Source organism: Drosophila sulfurigaster, chromosome 3 (genome assembly GCF_023558435.1).
Source record: "Drosophila sulfurigaster albostrigata strain 15112-1811.04 chromosome 3, ASM2355843v2, whole genome shotgun sequence".
In the NCBI taxonomy this organism is placed as follows: domain Eukaryota; kingdom Metazoa; phylum Arthropoda; class Insecta; order Diptera; family Drosophilidae; genus Drosophila; species Drosophila sulfurigaster.
Genome location: NC_084883.1, coordinates 48,415,819 through 48,441,844, shown reverse-complemented (window position 1 = coordinate 48,441,844; position 26,026 = coordinate 48,415,819). Strand labels below are relative to the sequence as shown.

Sequence of the window (26,026 nt, the reverse complement as noted above, 5' to 3'; positions counted from 1 at the left end):
GTGGTAGTATGTCAGATTTAAAATAATTTCGTAAATTTATATTATTCTAGTTAAAATCTTCTCATTTCGATTTTTATCGATAGTATTTGCATGCTAATAATTCATTACAATCTATATAGTACATTTTTTATACACATCTACAACAGAAAATGTTTAAAACATTTACCGATTTTCTTCCTAATGATTAATGACTAATCGAAAATAGTTTTCGATACTAAAAATAGTATTAGTGAGATTTATATTTTTCTACTAAAAGTCTATGTATATTTTATCGATAGTATTTGATAAAGCATAGCTATTATTTCGATTCAATCAATAATGAATATTCTACTGAAAATTATTATTATTAAATTACCATAGTATTTGCTAATAGTAAATAAAAATAGGATATTTATATTCAATGAACATCAATGAAGTGCATATCATTTATTTATTGATACATACAATATACACTGCATTAATAGTTTGTATTACTATCGATTAATTTGCATTGCTTTCGTTACTTTTACTATCGTACTTACACTGCATTAATAATTTGTATTACTATCGATGAATTTGTGTTACTATCGTTACTTTTACTATCGTACCTATTAGGTATTTCATAGGGTATTTTGCAGTCTTGTATATTGCTCAGCAACTTTTGACAGTGTTTGTATGTTATTATTAAATTCTTTGGTTCGTTTTCATTGGCATTACGCGTGCAATTTTCGCACGTGGAATTTTGCAATAATGTCGAGTGCTGGCACGGCGATTGTGGCAGAGTGACTGAGGGAGGGGGAGAGGTGGGAGTTACTTGCTGCTCTGGGGTAAACAGACAATTGAGAGATGACAAGCAGAAGAGAGACATGAGAAAGGGGCAAGAGGCGAGGAGGGAGTTGTGGGAGGTTTATTGTGGAGTGGCCGCTGCGCTCAGTTTGCTTGGTTTGCTGTGTGTTGATTAAATTCCGCTGATAGCATTGGCTGTGTTGTCATGTTGCTGTGATTTTCCGGTTGACCTCTGCCAACGTCTCTGCTGCTGCTGTCGCTGACGCTGCCAATTTCAGGGCCTCTTTTGATGGGCATTTTAATAATGCAGTTGCTCATACAATTTAACGACTGCTCTACGAGAAGATTGTCTGTGTGTGCGTGTGTCTGTCTTTATCATTTGGCCAGGGCGCAAATGAAGTGCTTCCAAAATTTCATAATATTCATGTAAATAATTAAAAACTCAACACACTAATCTTTATGCTTCTTTGGATGCCAAGATGCTTCCCTTTTAGCTCTTTTGGATATTGCCATGATTTATGTCAGGGGCACTTAGGAAAAAGCTTTTACTTGGCGTAGTTTTCACTTTTCTTTTTTTTTTTTTTTCTTATTTTCCTTCTTTCCTTCGTGTTTCTTCCCTGTGTGGGCGTTGAGCTACTTCGAGTTGTTTTCCTCTCCGACGTCTAAAAATAAAAGTAAAAATTGTGAAAAACATTTTGGAAATGTGACGCGATTTAATGAGAGAAAGAAAGATAGAACTATGACAGATACAGATACAACAACGAAATTCAACAGATACATCTCGTATAGCTTTATTAGCTCTGCTGTTGTGTGTTTATATTTAGTTTAGTGTTTTATGTGTTTTGATTTATGCGAATTTCTAATTTATGTTTTGAGCTACATTGTGTGGCAGAAAGCACAGCAAAATTTTTGGCTCAAACAGCGAAATGAGCCACACAAAAATCACGTGTAGACACAAATTAGATAGCTGCAAACGCCATCGAGACATTTCGATATAAATGTACTTTTATTTCTCGGGCATTTGGAATCGATTTGGACTTATACATTGTTAATGAAAATATAATTATGATACAAACACACATACACACATTGGGCGATAAGTGACAACCTCATGATTGAAGAGGGAGGCGGGGTAGATAAAAGTAGAACACATGCCACACACAAACACACACATGCAAATGCAACATTGGATATAGATATAAGATATATATCTCACATCCAATTCCTTGGGCGAACATGTTAAATGCCTTCACTAATTGAAGTCTCTTGTGCTGTGTGTATCTTGTATCTGTATCTCTAGCCTAGCTAAAGTATCTAAAGTGTGTGCATCGCATTGTGAGATACAAACAATTATTTTGGCCATTTCATTGTTGACAGTCTGCTGTTCGTGTCTGCTTCTCTGATTCTACTTTTGCTGTTGTGGCTGTTGTTAAATTTAAACACGCTGCGCTATTTGCTTGTCGAGAGTCGAGAGTTGTCGCTGTTGCTGTTGCTGTTGCTGTGTTTTGTTGCTGCTCAGCTGAAGGTGAATTTATGGCGCACACATGTGTCTCGCACTAAGAAAAAGAGACTGTGCTCTCTCTCTCCTTCTCTCTCGCTCTCTCTGTATCTGTGAGTTTTCCCTCTAGCGTGGTTGACATATGTCTCTGGCCTCTGGGACAAAAATAGACTGCATTTCGTTATGTAGGGGGCAATTTTACATTTCAAAACTCACAACACAAGATCTTTACGTATATTTTATTCTAACTCTTTTTTCTTTTGCTCTCTCTCTCTTTACAGTTGTGCATAAAGGAAACAATTTAGTAAAATTCATAGCAAAAAGCTGGAAAAGGCCAAGAAAAGCGAAGCCGTGACGTGACGAGAGAGAGACGTGTTGTGTTAAAAAGAGGATCCAGAGATATAGTTATATACATGCATGTTCGACCGGACTAAGGCGACAAAACAACATCCACAACAACAGCAATAGCAATAGCAACAACTGCAGCGCACACCACTGAGCAAAAGAGAGATAGATAGAGAGAGAGAGAGAGAAGAAGTCTGCTCTTAGACACGAGAGACGATATTTTTTCGGTTTTGCTAGTGCCCAAGCGATTGGAGGAACAGCCTCAAGATTCTGCCCTTTGGAGCCAACTTTCGTCTGGAGACGACACCAGCCGAGATGCACAAGATCACAGCCGCACCGGCTGCTGCCACAGCGCCCGCCGGCGCCCTCGAGGCGCCACTTGCGGCACCCAAATACGGCACACTCATACCCAATCGCATCTTTGTGGGCGGCATAAGGTGAGCAATGAAAAACTCAAAGTACTTTAAATGAGTTCTATTGCTTTGAAATCCATTTACACTTTTAAGCACCATCAATTTTTGAATAAACAAACATATTCAAAGATTTCATTTGAAGAATATCAATTGGTTATTGTTAATTAAATAGATGATGTGTCTGCAAGTTAATAATACTCTTACCACTTAGTGCTTTAAAATGTTTTTCATATAATAACATTCATAATGAGATCAATATTCATAATAAGTGATTAATATTTCTTTATTTAATTGATATTATTTATAAAATTATACATTTTATTATTTTGTATTAGTTTTTCGATGTTTCTTGCCTTTAAAAATATTCCTTGTATTCGATATAATAATTTAATAATCACAATTATCAATTCAATTGTTTTTAAATGGAAAATTCAAAAACACTTTAAAATACTCCCTATACAACTGAAAAAACTTTAAAATTATTCCTTTCATTTTAAATTAAGAATTATAAAACAAATTATAGTTGGTTCGTAGTAAGTTCCAATTTTAAAGAATTCCATAGACAAATAGTCTCATTATTGCGATTTAACATTTTAAAAGCTTCTTGGTATATTGTACGAGTAAATGGCATATTTTTGAATAAAATATTAAATATACCAAATATAGCTTTCAGTATATTGTATTATTTAGTATATAAATTAGATATATCACGAATTCTGAAATATTTTTGCGATCGAGCGCTCTTGACTATAGCTTTCTGTAACTTGTTTATATTTAATAATGCGTGTGGTATAGATTGTACATGGTATATTTTGATTGAAATAGTAAATTACTATACCAAATACAGCTTTCGCTATATTTTAATGTATTCAGTATATTAATGCGTGTGGTATATATTGTACACGTTATATTTTGATTAAAATAGTAAATTAATATACCAAATATAGCTTTCGGTATATATTTTATTACTTTACCATTTTTTTTTCGAAATAATAAATGAATATACTAAATATAGCTTTCAGGATATTATTATTATTAGATATATCACGAATACTGAAATATTTTTGAGATCGAGCACTCTTGCTATAGCTTTCTGTAACTTGTTTATATTTAATAATGCGTGTGGTATTTATTGAAATAGTAAATTAATATACCAAATACAGATTTCGGTATATTTTAATGTATTCAGTATATTAATTCTGTAATTTTACGAATGTTTTGCAGTAAAACACACTTTTGATTTTAATGATCCAGTAAAACGTACATATTTATTCTTAACTAACCTTTTTTTCTTTCTATCACGTTTAGCGGCGACACCACCGAGGCGGATCTGACGCGCGTGTTCAGCGCCTATGGAACTGTGAAGAGTACAAAGATCATTGTGGATCGCGCTGGCGTCAGCAAGGGCTATGGCTTTGTCACATTCGAGACGGAGCAGGAGGCGCAAAGACTGCAGGCCGATGTAAGTAGAAGCCATCTCCAATCTATGCTGTGTTGCTAATGTCGCCTGTGTTATCGAATTATTCGATTCATTTTTTTTAACGATGCTTTTTGTCGTGTGCGACGCCTCACACAAAAACACACACTACACTTCACTCCACACACACACACACACACACTTACTGGAAGAGTATATGTATGTGAAACGATATATATATCTATATATAATGTGCCTCCGATCTTTTAGGGCATTAGCTGACCCAACAACATCACCAGCAGCAGCTCTGCGATGAACAATTGCTCTCTTTCATATTGAGCGTGTCATTAGTTATCGATAACTATTTATCGATGATGTGTATCGACGACGGATGAAAAAAAAACCCGACGGCACTCTCTCTTCGTGTAATTCTCTTATGTATTTCTGTATTTCTTCTAATTGCGTTTTTGTTGAGTTACGTTTCTCGAGTTACGTTTCCGTTGCGTTACGTTACGTTACATTATCATACACACACACACACACACACACAAACACACATTGCTCACTCACTCACTTAACATAGTTTTTAGTACGATACCAATTGCAAGTCCTTGTAAATGCATATATATATACTATATAGTTATTTTTTTTTAATGATGATGATGGCGGCTGCTGTGCCCCGATTAATTTCGTATTTGTTGCCGATAAAACAAAAAAACAGCAAACGATGTGTGTGTGTTGTTTTTACCAAAAAGTTGAGTTGCGTTCTTGCACCGTTTGTTTAATACGTTTCTTTTCTTTTTACCATATTTTCGTTTCTTTTGCTGCAAATTAAAAACTAAAATTCTTTTAGCTAATTATATAAAACGTGTCTTGAGTCTGTCCCTTTTTATAGCGTGTGTAGTAGACTCTAGTGCATAATTCTTTGCTTATAAAACAAACTATATATTATTTATATATATACTATTTATTTTCTCGATTATTGTTTAGCTCTTACCTCGGTTCTTATACCCGCTACTCATAGAGTAGAAGGGTATTATAACTTAAATGACTGCAGGAAATGTATGAAACAGGCAGGAGAAGGCATCTCTGACCCTATTTAGTGTATACATACATATATTTTTGTTAAGCCGAGACGATACAGCAGATTTAATAGTCCGCCCCAGATCTTAGAGGTACTGTCATAGAATCTTAGATGCTTTGACTGACATTCTGCTATATATTGTACTCTATTCGGTATATTTCAGTATTTTGTATGTTGGTATTCTACCATAGAGTAGACCATATACTTTAAATGCAATATGTGGAATATTTGGTATACCAAATATTTTAGTATTTTTTCGGTATATATATAGTTTCTTTATCTAGCAATCAAGTATATATTATTGTATTCTTTGGCATATTTCGAATGTAAATCTATATCGATATACCAAATATAGTCTTCGGTATATTTTAGCATTTTTTCGGAATACTATTTTGGTATTCTACCATAGAGTATACCATATACTTTGAATGTAATATGTCGATATACCAAATATTTTAGTATTTTTTCGGTATATATATAGTTTTTTTTATCTAGCAATCAGGTATATTTTGAACTCTTTGGCATATTTGGAATGCAGATCTAAATCGATATACCAAATATAGCCTTCGGTATATTAGTATTTTTTAATTTTTTTCTTTGGTTAGCACTCCGGTATATATTGTACTCTTGGGAATATTTTAAATGTAGATATATAAAAAAATATACCAAATTTAGACTTTGGTATATTTTAGCATTTTCTCAGTATATTATTTTTAGAATATGGTATTATTGAAAATGGGCAGCAGGTATCTCACAGTCGAGCACACTGTAATTCGTTTTAATTTTTTTTTTGTGGTGCGCTTTCTTATTAGTAATTCTTGCGGGGGTTACCTTAAAAGTTCATTGGACGGCTGCGACCTCGGCCTAGGGAATAATAATAATGAATTGCTCCCACGGCAAAAGAAAAGCAACCTGGCTAAAACAGGTTACGACGCTTCTTGTCTAAATAAAGTCACAAGCTTTAGGGTTGGGCGCTGCTTGCAACCTTATTAGATATTGCATATACAATATATTGGCTGCCTTTTTGATTGAGCAGCATTGCATAACACAGCAGCAGCAGCAGCTGCTGTGCTCTCTCTGTCACTCTCTCTTTTCCCCACTCTCTCTCTCTCTCTCTCACTCAGCTGGAGGCCAGCTCCTTTTGTGTGGCATACATTAAGTGAAAAAGTTTTCCACTTGTCATTAAATGTGCATTGTTATTGCGCTGCTGGCGCTTTGCACATTTCTGTGTTGCACACACACACACACAGCCTTTCTTCCCCCTCTCCCTTTTCCCCTCTCGCCGTGTAGGTGTATGTGTGTGTATTGTTCTTGTGTCCTTAGCAAACGCCCCTAGGCAGTAAACAGCAGCAACGACAGCAGCAGCAGCAACAACAATAAGCAGCCTCCAACACAATGCTCTGCTGACTGCCATCCGTGGCAACGTTTAACGAGATTTTAATGTGCATACACAATACACATCACACACACACACATTCGCACACACGTGTCACTCACACTCATACACATTCACATGACTAAACATTTGCACTAATTAAATTTCGGTTATCAAAAAGTTTCATTTGTTACCAAAAAGTTTTTAAGCCGCAAACTGGCAAATAGAGAAGAAGAGAAACGGCCAAGGTTCTTCACTCGTATCCTTTTTGGCCGAGTTCGTCGTCATGCTGCTGCTACTTAATTAGCATGCTGTCTCTCTCACACACACTCGAGGTTTACACAAACTCATTTCATCTACCAACAATTGTGTATATGTTTTTGATAGCGCACTAAATCCACACTTTAGCATACATAATTATCCAGCCACAAACTAGAGACTTAAAATACACACTCACAAATACACACACTCGCACTCTCACACTCATTATTCACACACACTCACACAATCAAACTTCAAAGGATTCAAAATTGAAATGTTACTTTTACTCACTTTTCCTCTTTTTTTTTGGGTTGCTCAAGATGCGTTTATTAATGCGCATTGCCAATGACCAACAACTGTCTCTAGGGAATGGGGGCGGAGGGGGTGTGGTCAAGCAGCTGCCTGTTGTCCTTTTTATGCTTCTCCGTGTGTGTGTGAATGAAGGAAACAAAGGGCTCAGGATGTCGTAGAGCAGCCCTCAAAGGGTTCTTAATTAAATTCGCTCAAGACAGCGAGACAGAAGTGGGTCTCCCCCATTCACCCCCCACTTCACTACCCACCAACGAGTGGCTTCAACACTGTGGCCTTTTGTTCAGCGCAACGCCTTATCCTTGCTCCCTATGTGTGTGTGTGTGTCTTGGACGTCTTTTATTCTTTTAAGGGGCGTCTGTTTGCCCTGCGGCGGTCAAAGGATACGCTGAAAGAAAAAGCAAAGAACACAGAACCGAGAACCAAGAACAGTGAATGAAAAAAGGCAAAATCAAAAGCAAAGAAAAGTAGGCCTCGAGTTTCTCTCTTGCTCGTTTAAGAACTTTAAGGCAGCAGCAGCTGTTGTTGTCCGCAAACATTTGCTTAGGACACGGCCACGCCCCATCATCGAGAGGTGGGCGAACGGACGGACAGACGGTCGTGCTTTGTGTTGGCTTTTCATGCATTTCAAGTGCAAATCGCTGCGGCTATCAGCGACTAATTGCCAATTAAAGATAAACTGACCCATGTACAACGAACAACGAGCATAACAGAGGCAGTCAAGACAGTCACGACAGGCGGACGGACAGACAGACGGACTCAAGATGGCCGCCCATTAAATGGCCGACGGAATTTTGCGGCAAATAGCGATGGCACTTCGCCATCGATTGTGTCGAGAGAGTGAGAAGAGTGAAGTCTACTATAGATATTTGTGGATTGTGGCACATTCTCTGTGGTCATAATAGCTTATGATGAGCCGAAGACTAGAACCTTATAAGCAGCTTTACAGTAAGAGTTGATACTTTCAGCTCGTTAGTATTTATTGAGGTCTCGAAGGTATTTTCGCTAGATATTTTTAAAAAGAATGTTATATAATATAAGCTGCTTTTAAAAGCAACACTCTTCATTTAGTATCATTGGTTGCCAAGCTAAATATTTTTGAGATATTAATAGAAAAATTAGATTGTAGAGATTGCAATTTAAGTCGGTATTTAAACATTGGATGTAAAGTTTGTACTTCATTTAAAGCGGTTGACGCTTATGTTATAGGGATAGTTTAAAAAGAAATTAAAAGCAAAATTTAATATCAAACTAAACTAAATAAGTATATTAATATTTCACAAATGTTTGTGAAATTGAATTATTATTTTGATATTTTTGAGTTTTTAATAGAAAAGGTTTAAGAGGTAGTGTAGAGCTTACAACAGTAAGACAGTATTTGAACAATTTTTAGTAGTTACAGTTTGTACTTAGCAATAAGCTAATGTGACTTTTAATCGGAAATGGGAAATTACTTTTAAAAGAAACATTCTACAATTGCTAATACTGGTTGCAAAGTTTAATATTTTTGAGATACTGCATGATTGAGAATTAAGAGGTTGTTGAGATTGGCTTTAAATGCAATACAAATTGGTACATCCACAAAAAAAGGGAAAGTAGAAGCTGCTTTTAAAACGAAACATTCATTCATTCTAGTTAAATGTTAATAGAAAAGATTTTCGAGATTGGAATAATATAATGTGTCTTTTACCCTTTAACCCAACTTTTTTAATGTTCTAATTTGAACTTCGCTCAATTCGATTGAAGCTAATGTAATTGTGGATTAGCGGAAAGTAGAACCCGATTTAATATCAATAATTGCCAAGATTTTTAGATTGTAGCAAACTTTTTAATATTCAAGTACTTATCGGATTAAATTGGATTAGTAACTGATATAGAAAGTTAGACTAAGAATTCAAATACTGAATCAATACTGCCTAAATACTATTTTTCTCTAACCCAGTTTGTACTGTTGCTTAAGGCCGATGTCGATTTGTCAATAGAGCGAATATTGCAAATAAAAACACTTGTTAAACCTTTATATTGGCATACCTAGCTTTTGATGTTCCACTTTGTGCTTTATTAGTGATTAAAGCCAATGTCGCTTTGAGATTGTCGATTAATCGAACCCCTCAGTTATATTGCAGTATGCTAGCTTTTGATGTTCCAGCTGTTCGTACTTGATTTAAAGCGCTTTCAAGCCGTTGTCGATTGCGCATATTTGATGCAGAGTGAATGCCATTTCAATGGTATTCTAATGCTACTAAAATGGACTCGAAATGCTCTTCAGCATATGGAGCAATTAGTGAGCTTATAAAGAGCTAGCAAAGCTTAGGCAAATGTCAAAAGCAGCTTAGATATTTGTGCCACAAGAGTCAGGTGAATTGAACAGGAGCAGAGGAGTAGCATCAGCATATGGTAAAGCACTCTCAATCTGAATAAATTAAAATGCGTAGTAAGGAAAGAAGTGATTAAAAGAGCAGCTAAAACAAGCTACTAACAAGGGTCATTAAATGAAGCTCTGAATTTGCATATTTTCATAAATATTTTACGCCATTTGATATAAAACAATTTGACAAAAATAAAATATTAAAAATAATGAAATAAAAAAAAAAACAAAAATGATTATACTAAAATAAAATAATACTAAATAATTAAATATTATAAGAAATAAAATACTATATACTAAATAATTCATTATAAATCCTAAAAATAAAAATAAATAAAATAAATTATAAATATGATAAATTATGTGAAAATACTGAAATAAAATACTAAATAATTAAATAAAATACTAAATATTTCATCATACATTTTTGGAAAAACAAAAAAAAAAAAAAGAAATACAGTATTAAATTAAAATATTAAATACTAAATTAAAATACTAAAAAATCATAAAATACTAAATTGCTTAATAAATACTAAATAATTCATCGTTATTTATTTTTAAATTTGAACTAAATACTAAAATAAAATACTAAATATTTGAATAAAATAGAATAATCGATATTAAATTCATTATACATCTTTGAAATATATGAAAATAATAAACAAGATATAAAATAAAATACTAAATAATTGAATAGATAGCCAAATAAAATACTAAATGATTAATTAATTCTTTACAATTATGAAAATATGCAAAAGTTCGAGCTTCAATGCACAAATCATTTAAATACACATATATGAGGTTGGTTCTATCAAAACTAAACACTTCTATTAATTGTAAATTAAACATTTTGTTGATTTTTGGCAATTTGGTGTTGGCGTTTGTTACACTTAAAATTAAAGTATATTTTTACGATTACCATTTTGAAGTTGTTCTTGCGGGTGTTTGTGTTTTAGCGAGTGCAAAAAACTGAAATTAAAATGTGAAACACACAACGAAACGAAACGAAACAAAAGCTTGTTTTTTAAACGCTTTTCTTGAGTTGATTTATTATTCGAGTTTTAAGTTTTACAATTTTTTATGTGTTCTTTTTTTTATTTTTATGAGTTTTTGTTGTTGATTTGTGTGCCTCGCAGATGGAAAAAGCAAAATGAAAAACAAAAAACCAAAAAGCAAATAAAACATTTGTTCATTTCGGTTACGATTCGAGCTGCAGTACATGACATTTCGTAATAAACAAATACGATATTACACACACACACATACTCTATAGATAATAGACTCACACACACACGCACACACACATTTGTACTTTTGTGGTAATGGTATTTTTTGGCTTGGCACGTGTTTTTCTTCAATCTCTCTTGGCCAACATTTTTTGGCCTCTGCCAGCAACAGAACAAGACACAACACACAAAACAGTTCAGAGTTGATATAATAAAAGACGCCTTTTATTTAATACATAAATATTTTTGTTGGTTTTCTTTTTCCATTCTTGTTCCTTATTTTGTTTTTTTTTTTTCTTTGGTTTTTCATTGGTTTCTTTGAGAATTTTATTGATGCTGCTGCGTTCGATTTGGATTTGAATTTGAATTTTTCCAATTTGAATTTCGTTTGGCATTGTCTGTTGATAATGCCACACACAAACACACACACAATACACATAAACAAACACACACACTCAAGTGAGACAAAGTTGTTAACCAAAGATTTTCTAATGCGTTTTTGCCATAACTACATATTGCTTTCTCTCTCTATCTCTTCCTATCTTGTGTGTGCTCTCTCTCGCTCCCTCTCTCAGGGTGAATGCGTTGTGCTGCGTGATCGCAAGCTGAACATTGCACCGGCTATCAAGAAGCAGGTGAGTCTTTGATTGTGTAATCTGAAATCAGAGAAATGAATTTTAATGTCTTTCTCTCTCTTTCATCTTAGCCCAATCCGCTGCAATCGATTGTGGCCACCAATGGAGCCGTTTATTATACAACCACACCGCCGGCACCGATTAGCAACATCCCGATGGATCAGTTTGCCGCTGCCGTCTATCCGCCAGGTGAGTGTGTTATCGTTATCGATTTGACTATCGATGATTTCATCTCCGTCTTTGTTGAGTTCATCTTATATGAGTTCTCGTTTAGGGCTTGAGTTCGATTTAAATCAATATTTTCTTTTTTATATTCCATTTTTTTACTCTCTTTCTTCTTCTTAACACAAAAAAAACAACCACCACCAACAACAACAACAATATAAAACAAATTGTATTCGCCGGACTAACTAATCCAACACCAGTTACTGACTTTACAGCCGCTGGTGTGCCAGCCATCTACCCACCTTCAGCCATGCAATATCAGCCATTCTATCAGTACTACAGCGTGCCAATGGTGAGTGATATAATATTATGCGGATATACATATAAGATTAGTTAACAGATTTGTGATGTGCAGCACGTAGAATTAAGAGTAGTAGTAAGAAAGCAAGAGAATAACTATTTGATAACAATAAGTAATATGACTAGAATTAGATAAATGTATGTACATTTAAATGATTTAAATATAATGAAGGATACAGGATTGTTACGAAAGGTGATAGTTAAATAAATTGAGCTAACTTTTTATACTAAAATGTATATTTGGAATAATTATATTACCAAATATGTATATCTGGTATATATTGATATTACCAAATGTTTAGTTGGTATATTGATATTACCAAATGTTTATTTGGTATATTGATATTACCAAAATGTATATTTGGTATATTGATTTAACCAAAATGTATATTTGGTATATTGATATTGCCAAAATGTACATTTGGTATATTGATATAAATATGTAGATTTGGTATATTGATATATATGTATATTTGGTATATTGATATTACCAAATACTATGTATATTTGGTATATTGATATTACCAAATACTATGTATATCTGGTATATTAATATAAACACATTTTAGTAAAAATTATTTAGTATTCTTGTTTCTACCACTGTGCAAAAACTTCCCATATAAATGGATTACAGTTTAAATTTGAGTTGAAAATAAATATTCGACTAGAATTAGATTTATTACATTTATTTAAATATAATTAAGGTTACAGTAATGTAATATTTTTATATATTTATATTGATAGCTGATATGCAATACATAAAAATGTCATTAAGTCAGTTAGTGTGATATCTGAAATACTTTTTGAAAAGTATGAAACTTGATTAGTCCTATGAAATTATTTAAATTACAGCTTGTAAATATTTATTTGGGTATACAAAAAAAATGATTCATTTGATAAAGCATTTAGGAAAAATAATAAATTTATGTGTATATAGAAAAAGACAGCTGAATGTAAATTATATGCTTCACATAATTACTATATCGAAACAATTGCAAATCTATTTTCGTACCTCTCATTTCAATGTTTGACTATCTATTTGCTTTCAACCGAGTGCTGAAAAGCAAATTAAGAAAATAATTGTGAATCAGGCAAGCAAAACGAATCGAAATAGAAATATTGAAAATTACTTGTCTAGCTGTATTGTGACAAAATATAGAAGAGAGCTAGCTCATTAGCATAGCTAAAATAATTGCATATTGCGAATAGGAGCAACGTAATAGCTAGGTAACAGGCCAACCGCCGATAGATGGCGCCAACAGGAAGCGCAGTGCATTGTATATACTTTGATTTTTGTTTTCTGCTCGAGCATTTTAAACGTCAAACGTTTTTCTTCTCTCTTTTGCTTTCTTCCACAGAATGTACCCACCATTTGGCCTCCGAATTATCAAGGTAATTAAAGTGCAGTGCAGCACTCACTCAACTCTACTCTCCACTACTCTCCATTCTCCACTCTCACAATCCGGTAGCTACTAGCTCAGTTTACACTCAAGTTTCTCACAAGCTGCTGCCTGTGTGTAGAACAAGAACAACAACAACAAGAACAAGAACACCGCTTGCATCTCACTCTCTCTCTCTTTTGTCACCACCTGAAGCTTGTTCTCGCTCGCTCGCTCCGCTGTAAAAACAAATTTGTCGTTTGTCGTTATATTTAGATGTAGATTTCTTTCCACACACCTCTTCTTTACGCTTTGTTTTTCTTTTCTTTTCATTCTTTACTTCGTTCGGTTTTTGCTGCACAACAACTACTACAACAACAACAACAACATTGAACGCCCAAAGGTTAAATACAACCATTTAAAAACAACTAGAACAACAACAACCAGAACAACAACTAGAACAACAACAAAAAACAAATTTTCGTAGTCGCCAAATTTTACGTTGAGAAAAGCTGCCCGAACAACAACAACAACAACAAAATACCACAGCAATTACAACAACAACAAGCAACAGCAACTGATGCAACAACAAGAACAACAACAAATACTGCTGCCACAACAACAACTACAACAACAACGATGATGCTCTTCGATTCTCCCTCCTTCGCACTCCACAGAAACAACAACCACAACAACAGCAAACAGCAACAATTAATTAGTTTTAATTTTAATTGCATAATTAATTTATACTTTTAGTTTATTTTAATTTAACACACACACATACGCATACATATGCACGCTTTAGGCGCTAGGAGAAATTTTTTTTTGATTTTTAACTGATTTTGTGTGGCCATTTAATTAATTATTGTGTATTTTTGGCGCTTGATTGTAAATGTAGCACACACATACACATACATATATGTAGTACACACACACTGGCAGTATTGTAGATGTATCGTGTTTGAACATGTTCTTCGACTGTTTCTTGTAGGCATTTATCCCTGTTAACTTTGAGGATGCAGCAACAACTACAACTACAACAACCACAACTACGATAACAAGCGCAACAGCGACAACAACAACAGCAAATACTGCTGCTACTAACTACAACAACCACAACAACAACAAGCACAAACATGTACTACAACAAAGCATTAATAGAATTTATACACGGCAGCTGCTGCCCAAAAGAAAAAGAAGAAGCGACAGCAACACAAAATCATAGAGAATGAGAGAAGAGGAGCTACTCAATACACACACACACATAAGCTAGACAAGGATAGACACACCAACACACACAGCGTATAAGCAGCTTATGTTTTCAGTTGATAGAACAGGCCAAGTGAAGCGTATTTCGGGGAAGGGGAAAGGGAAGGGGGGCTGGAGACTGACAGCTTCAGTCGAAAGATTTAATAATGTGCAATTAGCGTAGGGGGAAGAAGGGGGTAGAAGTGTTTTTTGGGGGGGGAAGGGCAGCAAAAGTTGCAGGCAAAAAGAAAAACAAAATAGAGAAAAAACAGAACAGCAATTTGTATATTTGTGAAAGAGGACTAAAGCAGCAATAATAATGAAAGTCAGCCTATACATATACATATATATATATATAGTAGTATATTATTTATTAAAGCAGCAAAGAGAGACTGGAAGAGGAAGAAGAGAAAAAGCTGCGGAAAGAGTTTTGTATTGTGGGGTTAAAAAAAAATGGGGGACAGAAAAAGCGGGCAGCAAAACGAAAAATTAAAGACATAAATTATGCATAAATATTAATTTATATAAAACTACATTACACGCAAACACAAACACACACATACATACATATATGATAAACATATAAAAAGCAAAAGCAAATGCAAAAAAAAAGAAGCAAACTAAGAAGCAAAAATCGTATAGAAACGCAAAAGGAAAACAAATAAACCGCAGCACAAAGCATGCGCACACACACACACACTACAAACACACACATACTAAAACATATATAAATAAATATATATATATATATAGATATTTAAGTTAAATAGAATGAAATATATACATACTGTAAGCCAAGCAAAAAGAAAGCAAAGCAAAGCAAAAAGTAAAACTGAAACGAAATTGTAGGAATAAAGTAAAAAAAAGTAAAGTAAATGAAGGAATAACGAAATTGATAAACTAGCAAACTAAGCGGCAAAGTGTAATGAGAAAGCGAATAGCGAAAAGAAAGAAAAGGAAGAAGGAAGAAGGCAAACCTATACAATAAAGATATTCAAAATATATGCTAGCTAAAAGAGCAAAAAGTATAAAAGTATATACAACAAAAAAAATATGAAAGAAAGAAAGAAAAAAAAAAGCAAACCACACACATATACATATACAAATACATATATATATACATATAATATATATACTAAATATACGCCTAGAAAAAGGAGGAAAAGTAAAAAGTAAAAACAAATAACTAAAGCAATACATAGACACTCAATAAAAAGTGTGTTACACGAGTATTTAGCTAAATACCTACATATAAAAAAAACCAAAAACAAAAAATACAAATAACAAAACAATTAACAAAATGTACTAAGAAAATACTACAAATAAAATACTACAAACTAAGCAAAAAGAAATGTGAGAAGAACGAAATTAATATGAATAATGAGACAAACAAAATCTCCATTTTGTTTTTCATGATTTGTTTTTGATATAAAACTCTTTTTTCTGTTACGAGAATCTATTGTTAAATCTTGGCATACAAACAAAAACTAAAACAAATTAAATTATTTGCGGATGGAATGTGGGGAGAGGAAAAAGAAGAAAAGAAGCAGCGGCAACGAAAAGCGGAAAAACGAAATGAAATTGGTGCAAAATAGAAATTATATTTGTAAATTGCATTTGCCTTAACAGCAATTATTTTGGTCACACACCGAGACACGAGATACACTAACAAATCAAAAAAAAAAAACCCAGCGGTTTCACAAATTTACCTGCAACAGCAGCAGCCTCCGCTCCGTGCCCCAACACACACACGCACACACACTTGCCACACACACACACACACAGCAATCGTTGCCGCTTGCCTCCGCCTGCTCAGCTGCCACGCCTCCGCGGTACAGTTACTTCAAAAACGAAAAAAGAAACTTGTTGACAAATTTGTAACGTTAAAAACTAAATTGTTGCATAGTTAAAAAAAAGAAGGAAAAAACAAATTTTTAAATCGAATCGTAACAATAATTAGACAAAAACCAAAACGAATGAAAATAAAAGCAATAATTGAATAATTTATATGCTCTAGTTGAAAACTACACACACAAACACACAGACATGGGAAAGTACTTAAAAGCCAGTCGAGGGATTTTTCAGTTTAGTTTAAATTTAATTGAAAACAGTTTTTGAGCAGAAGTTGTTAGTAGAACCCAAAAAAAAACACACACAAATACATAAACACGTACAGGATAGCAACTAAAAAAATCCAAGGCATAACTTAAGATATATACGTGATATTTTGAAAAACAAAAAGCAAAAATTCATAAATAAATTGTTTAGGTTAAAACCAATAAATGAGAAAAAAAAAACGAAAAAGAAGATATGTATATACATATTATATACAAATGGCATAATTATTATGAACATTTTTGCTGACATACATACAAAATGAATAAGATAAATGATAATTGATAATTGATAACGATAACGATAACGATAAAGTTAAAGATAACTTGTAAACTGTTTGTAACTCAATTTATTGTCTGACTCGAGGGAAGGTTCTTAAGTTTTTACTGCGCACTGCGCTCAGTAAGCAGATTGTGTCCCATCGTCAAAAAAATCTATTAAGTTTATACATGCATATAAAGAAAATAAATGAAAATATATTATATATACAATATATATATATATATATAGTGAATATTTATATTGTGTATACTTACCATATACATGCATAAATACAATATATATACATATAACGAAAAGAAAAATCAACACAAATTAGTCAAAAAAGAAATGAAGAAAAAAATAAACAAAAAAAAAATAAAAGTAAAATATATATATCATAGCAAAAGGCATAAACTGTAAGCATAAGAAATGGAAAAACAAAAAACAAATATATACATACATTATATATATTTTAAACTAAAAATCAACTGATTAAAACAACACGTTTTTAGTGCTAAGTAAAAAAAACCTACCTACAAAATAAAAGAAGAAAAAAAAAACCAAATAAAAAAATCAGCTCTACATACACACATCATCACAATTATTTAACAACTATATAAGAAGACACACATTATAAAGCGAGAGAAAAGAAAAAAGAGCTAAACAAAAAAAATAGCAGCAACAATAAAGCAACAGCTACTTAATAATTTTTAGCAAAATGCAAAACTACAGAACAGCAAAAAAAAAAAAAAATCGAACAATACTTTTTTCTTTTGATTTCTTTAATTTTTTTAATTTGCAATTTATTTTTATGTTGGTGTTGGTTTCAACTAGACGCACAGCCGCCGATGCAACATCATGGACAGCCGCATGCCGCTTGGGAGTTCGATGATGGCAGCAATGCCAACAATCGCGGCAACAGCAAGAGCAACATTTCGGTGACCAATTGGCGCATGTCCATGTAAAGAAAAGAAAAACAACAAAAAATGGCAGAAGACAAAAGAAGACAGAAGAGAAAAACGAGCACTAAAAACATCCACAATCCATAGCAATATCAAAACCAAAACAAGCGCAAAGCCACAAAGCAACTAAACAGCAAAACAAACAACATCAGCAATCATTAGGAAAAGTGGCGCGCAACAAACAAACCAAACCAAACCAAACAACAAAACGACGTTCATAATATTTTTTCATTACTTTGATTTACCGAGAGTTCAAATTGTTTCTATTGTTTTCGTTAAGCGTTTCTAAATGTTTCGATATATTTTGTGTTTGTAAGACCAGAATTTCAATCGGGGCTGCAGCCAAAGACGAAAGCGTGATCACAAAGAAAGAAGAAGCAGAATATCAGATCAGATATCAGGATTAGGCAAGCAAGAAACATCTTCAACAAAAGGGGGGAACAAACTAAAAACTAAAAATCGAAAAAAATCTAAACCAAAGCATATCCAAACTTCTTCAAAAATTACGCAAGAACACAAGCCAAGATAAATCTCTCCTCCCCCTCCTCATCGTCATACAGATCGAGAACAACAACTTGCTATCCTTTGCCTCTTAGCTTCAGCTGTGGCCCCATTGAGTAGGATTTTAAAAAACAGATCACAGAACCAACAACAACAACAGCAACATCCCAAACAGAACAGAACGTTTTCAAGCCAACAAATATGTGTTTCGGGTTCAGTTTTTCTGGCGTTCCGATTATAAAGTAGTTTTTATACAGATCTGTATATATATATATTATATGTGTGTATAATTGGCCTACACTTTCCCAAAATTTGTAACGTTTCTTATTATATATATCTCTGTACTTTCTCACTCATCCCAAAATTTCGTTTCTCCCCCAATTTGTGTGTGCGTAATAATTATGTGTGTATAGAAAGTTTTTTCTAAATTTCAAAGTTGACATCAAATATTTCATCAATTGTAAAACTGAAATAAAAAGAGCCCGAAACGAGAGAGATTTTACTTTTATTAAACTTAAATTTAATTTTCATTTAACACCAACACGAATACACGCTGCGTATGCGTAATATTCGCATACACAGCGAGGCGGCAATAAGAGAAAAAACTGTAGCATACTTTCAGGACGCATTCAAGTGAAACGTGCAACGAATCTTTTGTGTAGCCAAAAAAGCAAGAGTCAAAATAGCGAAACAACAATTTCGATGAGAATTATACGATTTAAATAGAAGAGTTGAATTATATAAACGGTTGTGTCAAATTAGCTCTTAAACAAAATACTTAAATTACTTCGAAAATAGAAACAGCAACAAAATATATATGTGCAAAGCTCAGTTGATAAATGATATATAGTTGATAAAATGAAAATAGCAAGCTGAATTAGTCATTCGATTTTCCATTTAGACTCGCCTGCGAAAATGGATATTTTTTGGTCAGTCGAGCGCCTACTTAGCACCTAATCAACAAATAAAATACATATGCATATAGACATAACTGTAAATGTACATATAAGAAGAAGACGAAGAAATCAAGCCTCTATATGTAATCAGAATGTAGTTCAATTATAATTGTAATTATCATTTATTTGCTAAACAACAAAACAAAACTCTCTTGAAAAACTCTCTCACAACTCTTCCGAAGCGAACAAAAGGATATATAATTGATAACTATACATATATATGTGTGTATATATACATCTATATAGATCGTATAATCTTAACAATATACAAAACGAAATAAATATATATATATATCTATGAGTGTACCAGAACAATATCTCGATGGCGTCGTAAAACCGAAACAAAAAATATTTATTAAATTAAAACCAAAAAAAAAAAAAAAGTCAAATCGTTTTTACATAAGAAGAACAAAAAAATGCATTTTTTAAAGAAAAAAACGTCTACGTGTGAATTGAATAAACCTTATATACTACATACATATATATACACATATACATATATATACATATTACATATATATATATATAGTGTATATAGTGTATATATGTATGCATTTTATTAAATATACATACATACACAAGTCAAGAGCAGCAGCAGATTTTTTGATAACAAAACAATTCGAGCGCGCGTGCCGCACTTGCCACATACCACACATAGAAAAACAGAGCTTGCAACACGTTGCAAGCGAACCTTGCTCCTCCACCCCACCCCCAACCCCCTCCTCTACGCTTCTCGTCGAGTGTCTTTCTGCCTGTGTGTTGTGCGTTAAAACGTTTTTTGAAGTAAAATTTAATTTACACAAGACTGACGCTAAAAAAAAAGAATAACTAAAAAAAAATATTAATTAAAACCAAAAAAAAAAGTGTTTACGAATTTTTCAAATGCCACACACAGGTGACGCTCACGAATGTTGTAAGTTACGATTAATGAGGAAGGGGGGCAAGGCAAGGGGAAAGGGAAGGGTTTTGAAGCAACTGTGTTGCAAGTGGCAGGCAGAAAGAGTTTGTTAAAGAGTTTTTGGATTTTGAGGTTGAAAGAGGAGCGGGAAAAAGTTGCAAAGGGGAAGCTAGAAGTTGTGTGGCAAGTTGTCGGCGATTGTGGCGCGTTTATATGGTTATATTATATTGTATTTAATAAATGGAAAACCTGAGATATATATTATATATATTTATATTTACAGAACGAACAAAATATACAGTGTTATTTTTATGATATTGTACTTATTAGTCGACGAAGCGCAAAAGTTAAAACTGGGCATTAGAAAAACGCGGCAGCAGCATAAAGAATAATAAATAAATAAATCAATAACGATTACTAAACGAGTCGAGTAATGCATATAATAATAGAGAGCAATATTATGATAGACAAAACACACACACTCATACACTAGAGAATGTGATTAACACACACACACACACACACACACTCACACTCACACTCATTCACTGTCCTAACCAAAATATTGTAAAATTTTGAGACGCGGCGAACGTAAGTGAATAATGAATGAATGAATTGAATTGAATACTAATTGACTCATTCAATATGCGCATATGCATATGAGTAAATTGCCTGGCGCTCTCCTCTCACCTCCTACACTCTCCCCTCTCCTCAATCCCCGAATACAATAATAATAATGAAATGTGCAACGAACTCAATAAGTAAAACCAAAAAAAACATTTAGAGATGAGAACCACAAAACACACACACATACTCACAGGTGCATTACATAAGTATATAGCAAACGAGAGAAGGGGGCGTGGTGCATATTTTAGACGCCCCCCTCTTCGAGAAGAGCGAGGCTATTATCATATTTAGCAAATTTAGTCGTTGTTAGTTTTAGTTTTAACGAGGCAAAATCCCACGCACACCCCACTGAACAAAACGAAAGTAAAGAATAAAAAAACTAATAAAGAAACGTTTCATTTTTATACAAGACGAGAGATTTTTTGGATCATATATATACATCCTATAATGTCAGCAAAGGAGTTTTTCCTACACCTACTAATATTATGTAGGTCTAGTTTGAGGCAGTTCGGGTGTGGCAACAACAACAACAACAACATGATTATTAACAACTACAACAAACATATGGCAAATGGTGAAAACAACGTTAAAAAAACATTTATGATTGATAGGTTGCGCAAAATGGTTTATTCTTTCATGTTGTAGCTGTGTGTGGGGAATAGAAAAAGAAGTGGAAAAGTGGAAAATACTTAAATAAGTACACAATGCGTTAAGCATATAAATTGTAGCTAAAATGGTTTCACGTAAACGAAATTGTTGAGTATTTTTAGTCAAGACACACATATGATGAGACATACTTATATACAAACAAAATCAAATGCAAAAACAAAAAATATGATGAAAAATAAATACAAAAACAAAAAAAACTAAACAAACATAAAAATGTAATACACGAAATGAATTTATTATTATACTCTTTGTATATTTGTTAACATTCTGGACAAACCAAAAAGAAAAACAAAAACTAACTGAGCTGCCCGATGCAGAAAATATGTACAATAATATTTCAAAACAGCAAATTTCTTTCTTGCCTTCTGCGCTGACATATAAAAACAAACTATACTTTGTTTTAGAGGTGGAGAACAATCGATGAGACTATCGAGCTGCAATCGATAGCAGCAGACACTTTCGATAGTAGCCCAAACCATCGATAGTTAGCGACTAAAACTATTCTGTGTAAGAACAAATTGATATGGATCGCTTTTAAAAACCGATATGTATTATAGTATTTTGATCTATAATGTCTCGAATTTAAAATAAACGTCGAGTGTCCGCAACAAGTAGACTGCGATTGCATCAGCACAGACTTTAAAAAGGATTCTGTAGCACTTAGGTGAAGTACTACAAAAAAGAGTAAAATTGCACATGTCTGAAAGTATTTCAAAATGTCAAACGACAGAAAACTTGCGAAATCCTTGACTACAGCTACTAGATCAAAATTTATGTGTTAATCGATATTATCGGCGACAATCGAGGCTATCGATGGCTCAAAATGTACTATCGTTGAATATCGATTACGCTTACTATCGATAGTTCTCTACTTTGTTTACTCTTTCAACTCCCAAAATTATGCTACATTTAATTTAAATTATAGTGAAAGAGTTTGAAATAGTTATCTTTATAGTTTAAGCAATAATTTTCGTTTTTTATTTCTCGTTCGCTCTCTCTCATCTATAAAAAGAACATTAGTCAAAATGCCGCATTTTGTTTATAAATCTAACCAAATTGCACACTGTGCAGCTGAAGTAAAAAAATATCACACTCACACAAGCACATACCAATCACTCACACACACACACACACACTCAGTCACAACTAGCGCCCAGTTAATGTGCTATATACGGTAAAAGCAAATAGAAAGATTAGCAGAAAAACAAAAATGAAATACAAAAAAATACCATCTAGATAAATTATACCTTTTAGCTAAAAAAAAAAAACGAACCGAACACACGAGAAATGTATCCAAATTCTTCCGTACGAAAGACAGAAATTTATAAACAAAAAAAGAAAGGGTCTAGCTAATGATTTACCACACGATAAGAGTCTATATATACAAAAAGATACATACAACAACCATAAGATATACATACATATACATAAATATATATATATTAAACGATATATATATATATATGAATTATACCGAGCAGCATAAAAGTAGCGACATGAAATACGTAAAACATATGAGAAAATCAGCCCAACACTTGAAAAAACAATAAACGGAAAATAAAAAAATAGTGGAGCCACTTCAGGTTCAGTTACAGTTACAGGATCAACAAAAAAATAAAATAATACCAAAAAAATACTAAACAAAAAATATACTAGATCTTGAAATATCACAACTGATCTCTGCTGTGTTCTATGCTAGGCAAGATACCGAACTAGAGGAGTATATAATAATAATTAATACCACTAATAATAATAGTAAACAAAAAGTATTACAATTTCGAGCTGCAATATTTTTTAATCAAAAACCAAAAAAAGAAAAAAACGACAAAAAAATGTAAACGAAAAAATATTAAAGATAATAATTAATATATATTTTTCTCTTTTGAGATAAACGAAAAGCAAACTGTTTTCGATGTGTGAATTGAGTTAGGCAGAAAGACAACAACAACAACAACAAAAAACAAAGATACATAAAACATATTCCAAGCATTAAAAAACCAAAGAAAAACAAATCTTAAATGAAAAAGAAGAAAAGACATCACAAACTTTTTGTGTACTTTTTTTGCGGTCTTTATGTGTACAACTCTAAAACTTCCGTGTGCAAAAAATACAGAATAAATTTAAAAATACAAATACAAATTAAAGAAAAAAACTACACAAAAACAAAAACAAACTACATTACACAACAACAAAAAACAACAAAAAGCAAAGCCAGACACTAAGCCCAACTGAAATTGTCAAATATAAAAAAACAAAATAAAAGTAAAAGTAAAAAATCTATATGAATATATATTTAGATAACTATTATATATATATATACATATAAGTATATATATATTATATACATGTGTGCAAATTATTCAAATACATAAAAAAGGTCTCTATATATATATATTTAGTAACAATTATAAAGAAAGGCAAAAAAAACGGATACGTAGTACAATGGCAAGCGAAATATGAAGTATAAAACAAAACATATTAAAATTAAAACAGAAAAAAGAAAAAAAAGATAAGGAAAAATTATAAGGAGGGCAAAAAAATAATTATTTATAAAGGCTGTAATTTTAAGTAAACAATTAATTACGATACTTAAAGACAAGTAATAATTAATAATAAATAATAAAAAACAAAAACAAAAAAAAATACAACGTAAACACATTTCACCCACGAAGAGAAGAATTATATTAACTAAATGCTAAATACTATACAAATTAAGTACGATCGATATCTAAAGCGAAATTATAAATCTAAACATAAAGGCAAACAAAAAAAAACATGAGCAAAACACACAAAACCAAAAGACACTATGATGATGAACACATACCGATCAAAACATGCATACACTAAACATACAAGAAAAAACCACGACAAAAATAAACCATAATTAATGAAGCCCAACAACAACAACAAAACATAAACATAAATAAATGAAATATATATGGGAGAACTCAATGTATGTAATAAATATAAAACTAAATAAAATACATAAATAATTAAAAAGAATTTCCATTTTTTTTAAATTTAAATGCAGCTTGGAATTCAAATCTTTAGTGTAATACATATTATAATCAGAGCTACTAAGTTTTAAAATGCACTTGCTACAGTTTTATAGCTGCCAGACTTAGAGACAGACACAAGCAGTTGCTTAAGTTTTGTAGATGTCAGCCTTGTAATGTCACCATTGCAAGCAGTGCGTGAGCCGTAGACAAACACAGCGTGTGTGCTGCAGCAGATATCACATCTCTCTGGTTGTCTCGCTCTAGCTTGCTTACAGCTAGCACCCGCATTGTCCTTCAATCAATGCACTTGCCTGCGCTATCTCTTTTTCGTACACGTTTGTTTGACTTGACCACGCTGTGCTCTCAATTCGATGACGCATAAGATTATTCGAATACAAGTTAACCCCCTCAACAAAAACACATTATCGGCTCGTGTTGTGATTAACTACTTAGATAGTCTAATATTTTATTTTAAACTCAAGGCAATGCCTTGTTGCATTTGTCCGGCCTCGGCACATAATAACGAAGGCAACTCCATCACTTCGATAGGTACAATAAATATAGAATGTAGGAACTAGTTTAAATTGTCGCCCATGTTAGGTGACAACTTATTTGCTGATGTAAGTGCGATTGTAGTTCTGCAGACGGACGCTACGTGGCGCCTCTGTGCTGCGATCAAATTCGCAGGTCTTGTTCGTCTTCAGCATGCGGGGATTCGGTCCGGCGGAGGTCCTCCAGTAAACAGTTTGCACGGCATTGCGTCCGGCAATGTAGCGCGACGTGGCACTGACCAGATGATTAACTTTGTTTGCGGCAGACATGTTGAAAGTAAGTACTTGTAGTAGCTATCACAGTTGGGTTGCTTTGGTATTGAGCAGGATCTATTGAATATTTCCCGTTTAGCGCTTGAGTGGCACGTTGTGTTCAGAACATTTGGCGGATCGTAACTGTGTTTCTATGCCTCGCAACCTCCAGCTTTTATAGCACAACTTCTTATCACAAATTTGTGTCTAGCGGCTTATCATGTTCAAAATTATTGTTGTGACTCTTGTGTTGTGTTGTAGTAGGCAATTAATTGATTAGTTTATGCTTGCACACACTTGTGCAAATGCGTCTTGATTGCGAGTTTTTTTGTTTACATTTGGCAAACCCCACAGAGAGTGAGGTGAAGTGCAGGGTATCTATTTAGT

The 26,026-nt window shown here is 33.1% G+C and overlaps 2 protein-coding genes across 12 annotated transcripts in view; one reads left to right on the top strand and one right to left on the bottom strand.

Annotated features, from left to right (window-relative positions):
- The window catches only part of LOC133845847 (protein boule), a 34,398-nt gene extending 15,218 nt beyond the window's left edge, over positions 1–19,180 (top strand). For 2 of the 11 annotated variants that reach the window (XM_062280436.1, XM_062280437.1), the window contains exons 2-8: positions 2,545–3,045; positions 4,330–4,483; positions 11,637–11,696; positions 11,768–11,885; positions 12,122–12,213; positions 13,580–13,613; positions 18,059–19,180. In XM_062280436.1, the coding sequence (XP_062136420.1) occupies positions 2,924–3,045; positions 4,330–4,483; positions 11,637–11,696; positions 11,768–11,885; positions 12,122–12,213; positions 13,580–13,613; positions 18,059–18,189 (711 nt within the window). In that variant the 5' untranslated portion in view covers positions 2,545–2,923 and the 3' untranslated portion in view covers positions 18,190–19,180. Of the gene's footprint in view, positions 1–2,544; positions 3,046–4,329; positions 4,484–11,636; positions 11,697–11,767; positions 11,886–12,121; positions 12,214–13,579; positions 13,616–14,003; positions 14,079–14,591; positions 15,449–18,043 lie in introns of those variants that run through there. The other 9 variants (XM_062280438.1, XM_062280442.1, XM_062280440.1 and 6 more) reach the window with 9 other exon arrangements.
- Positions 19,181–25,266: 6,086 nt separating this feature from the next.
- Positions 25,267–25,793, bottom strand: LOC133845850 (uncharacterized). Its single transcript, XM_062280450.1, has one exon. The coding sequence runs from the start codon at positions 25,655–25,657 to the stop codon at positions 25,445–25,447; it is 213 nt and encodes a 70-aa protein (XP_062136434.1). The 5' UTR covers positions 25,658–25,793; the 3' UTR covers positions 25,267–25,444.
- Between the last annotated feature and the right edge of the window lie 233 nt (positions 25,794–26,026).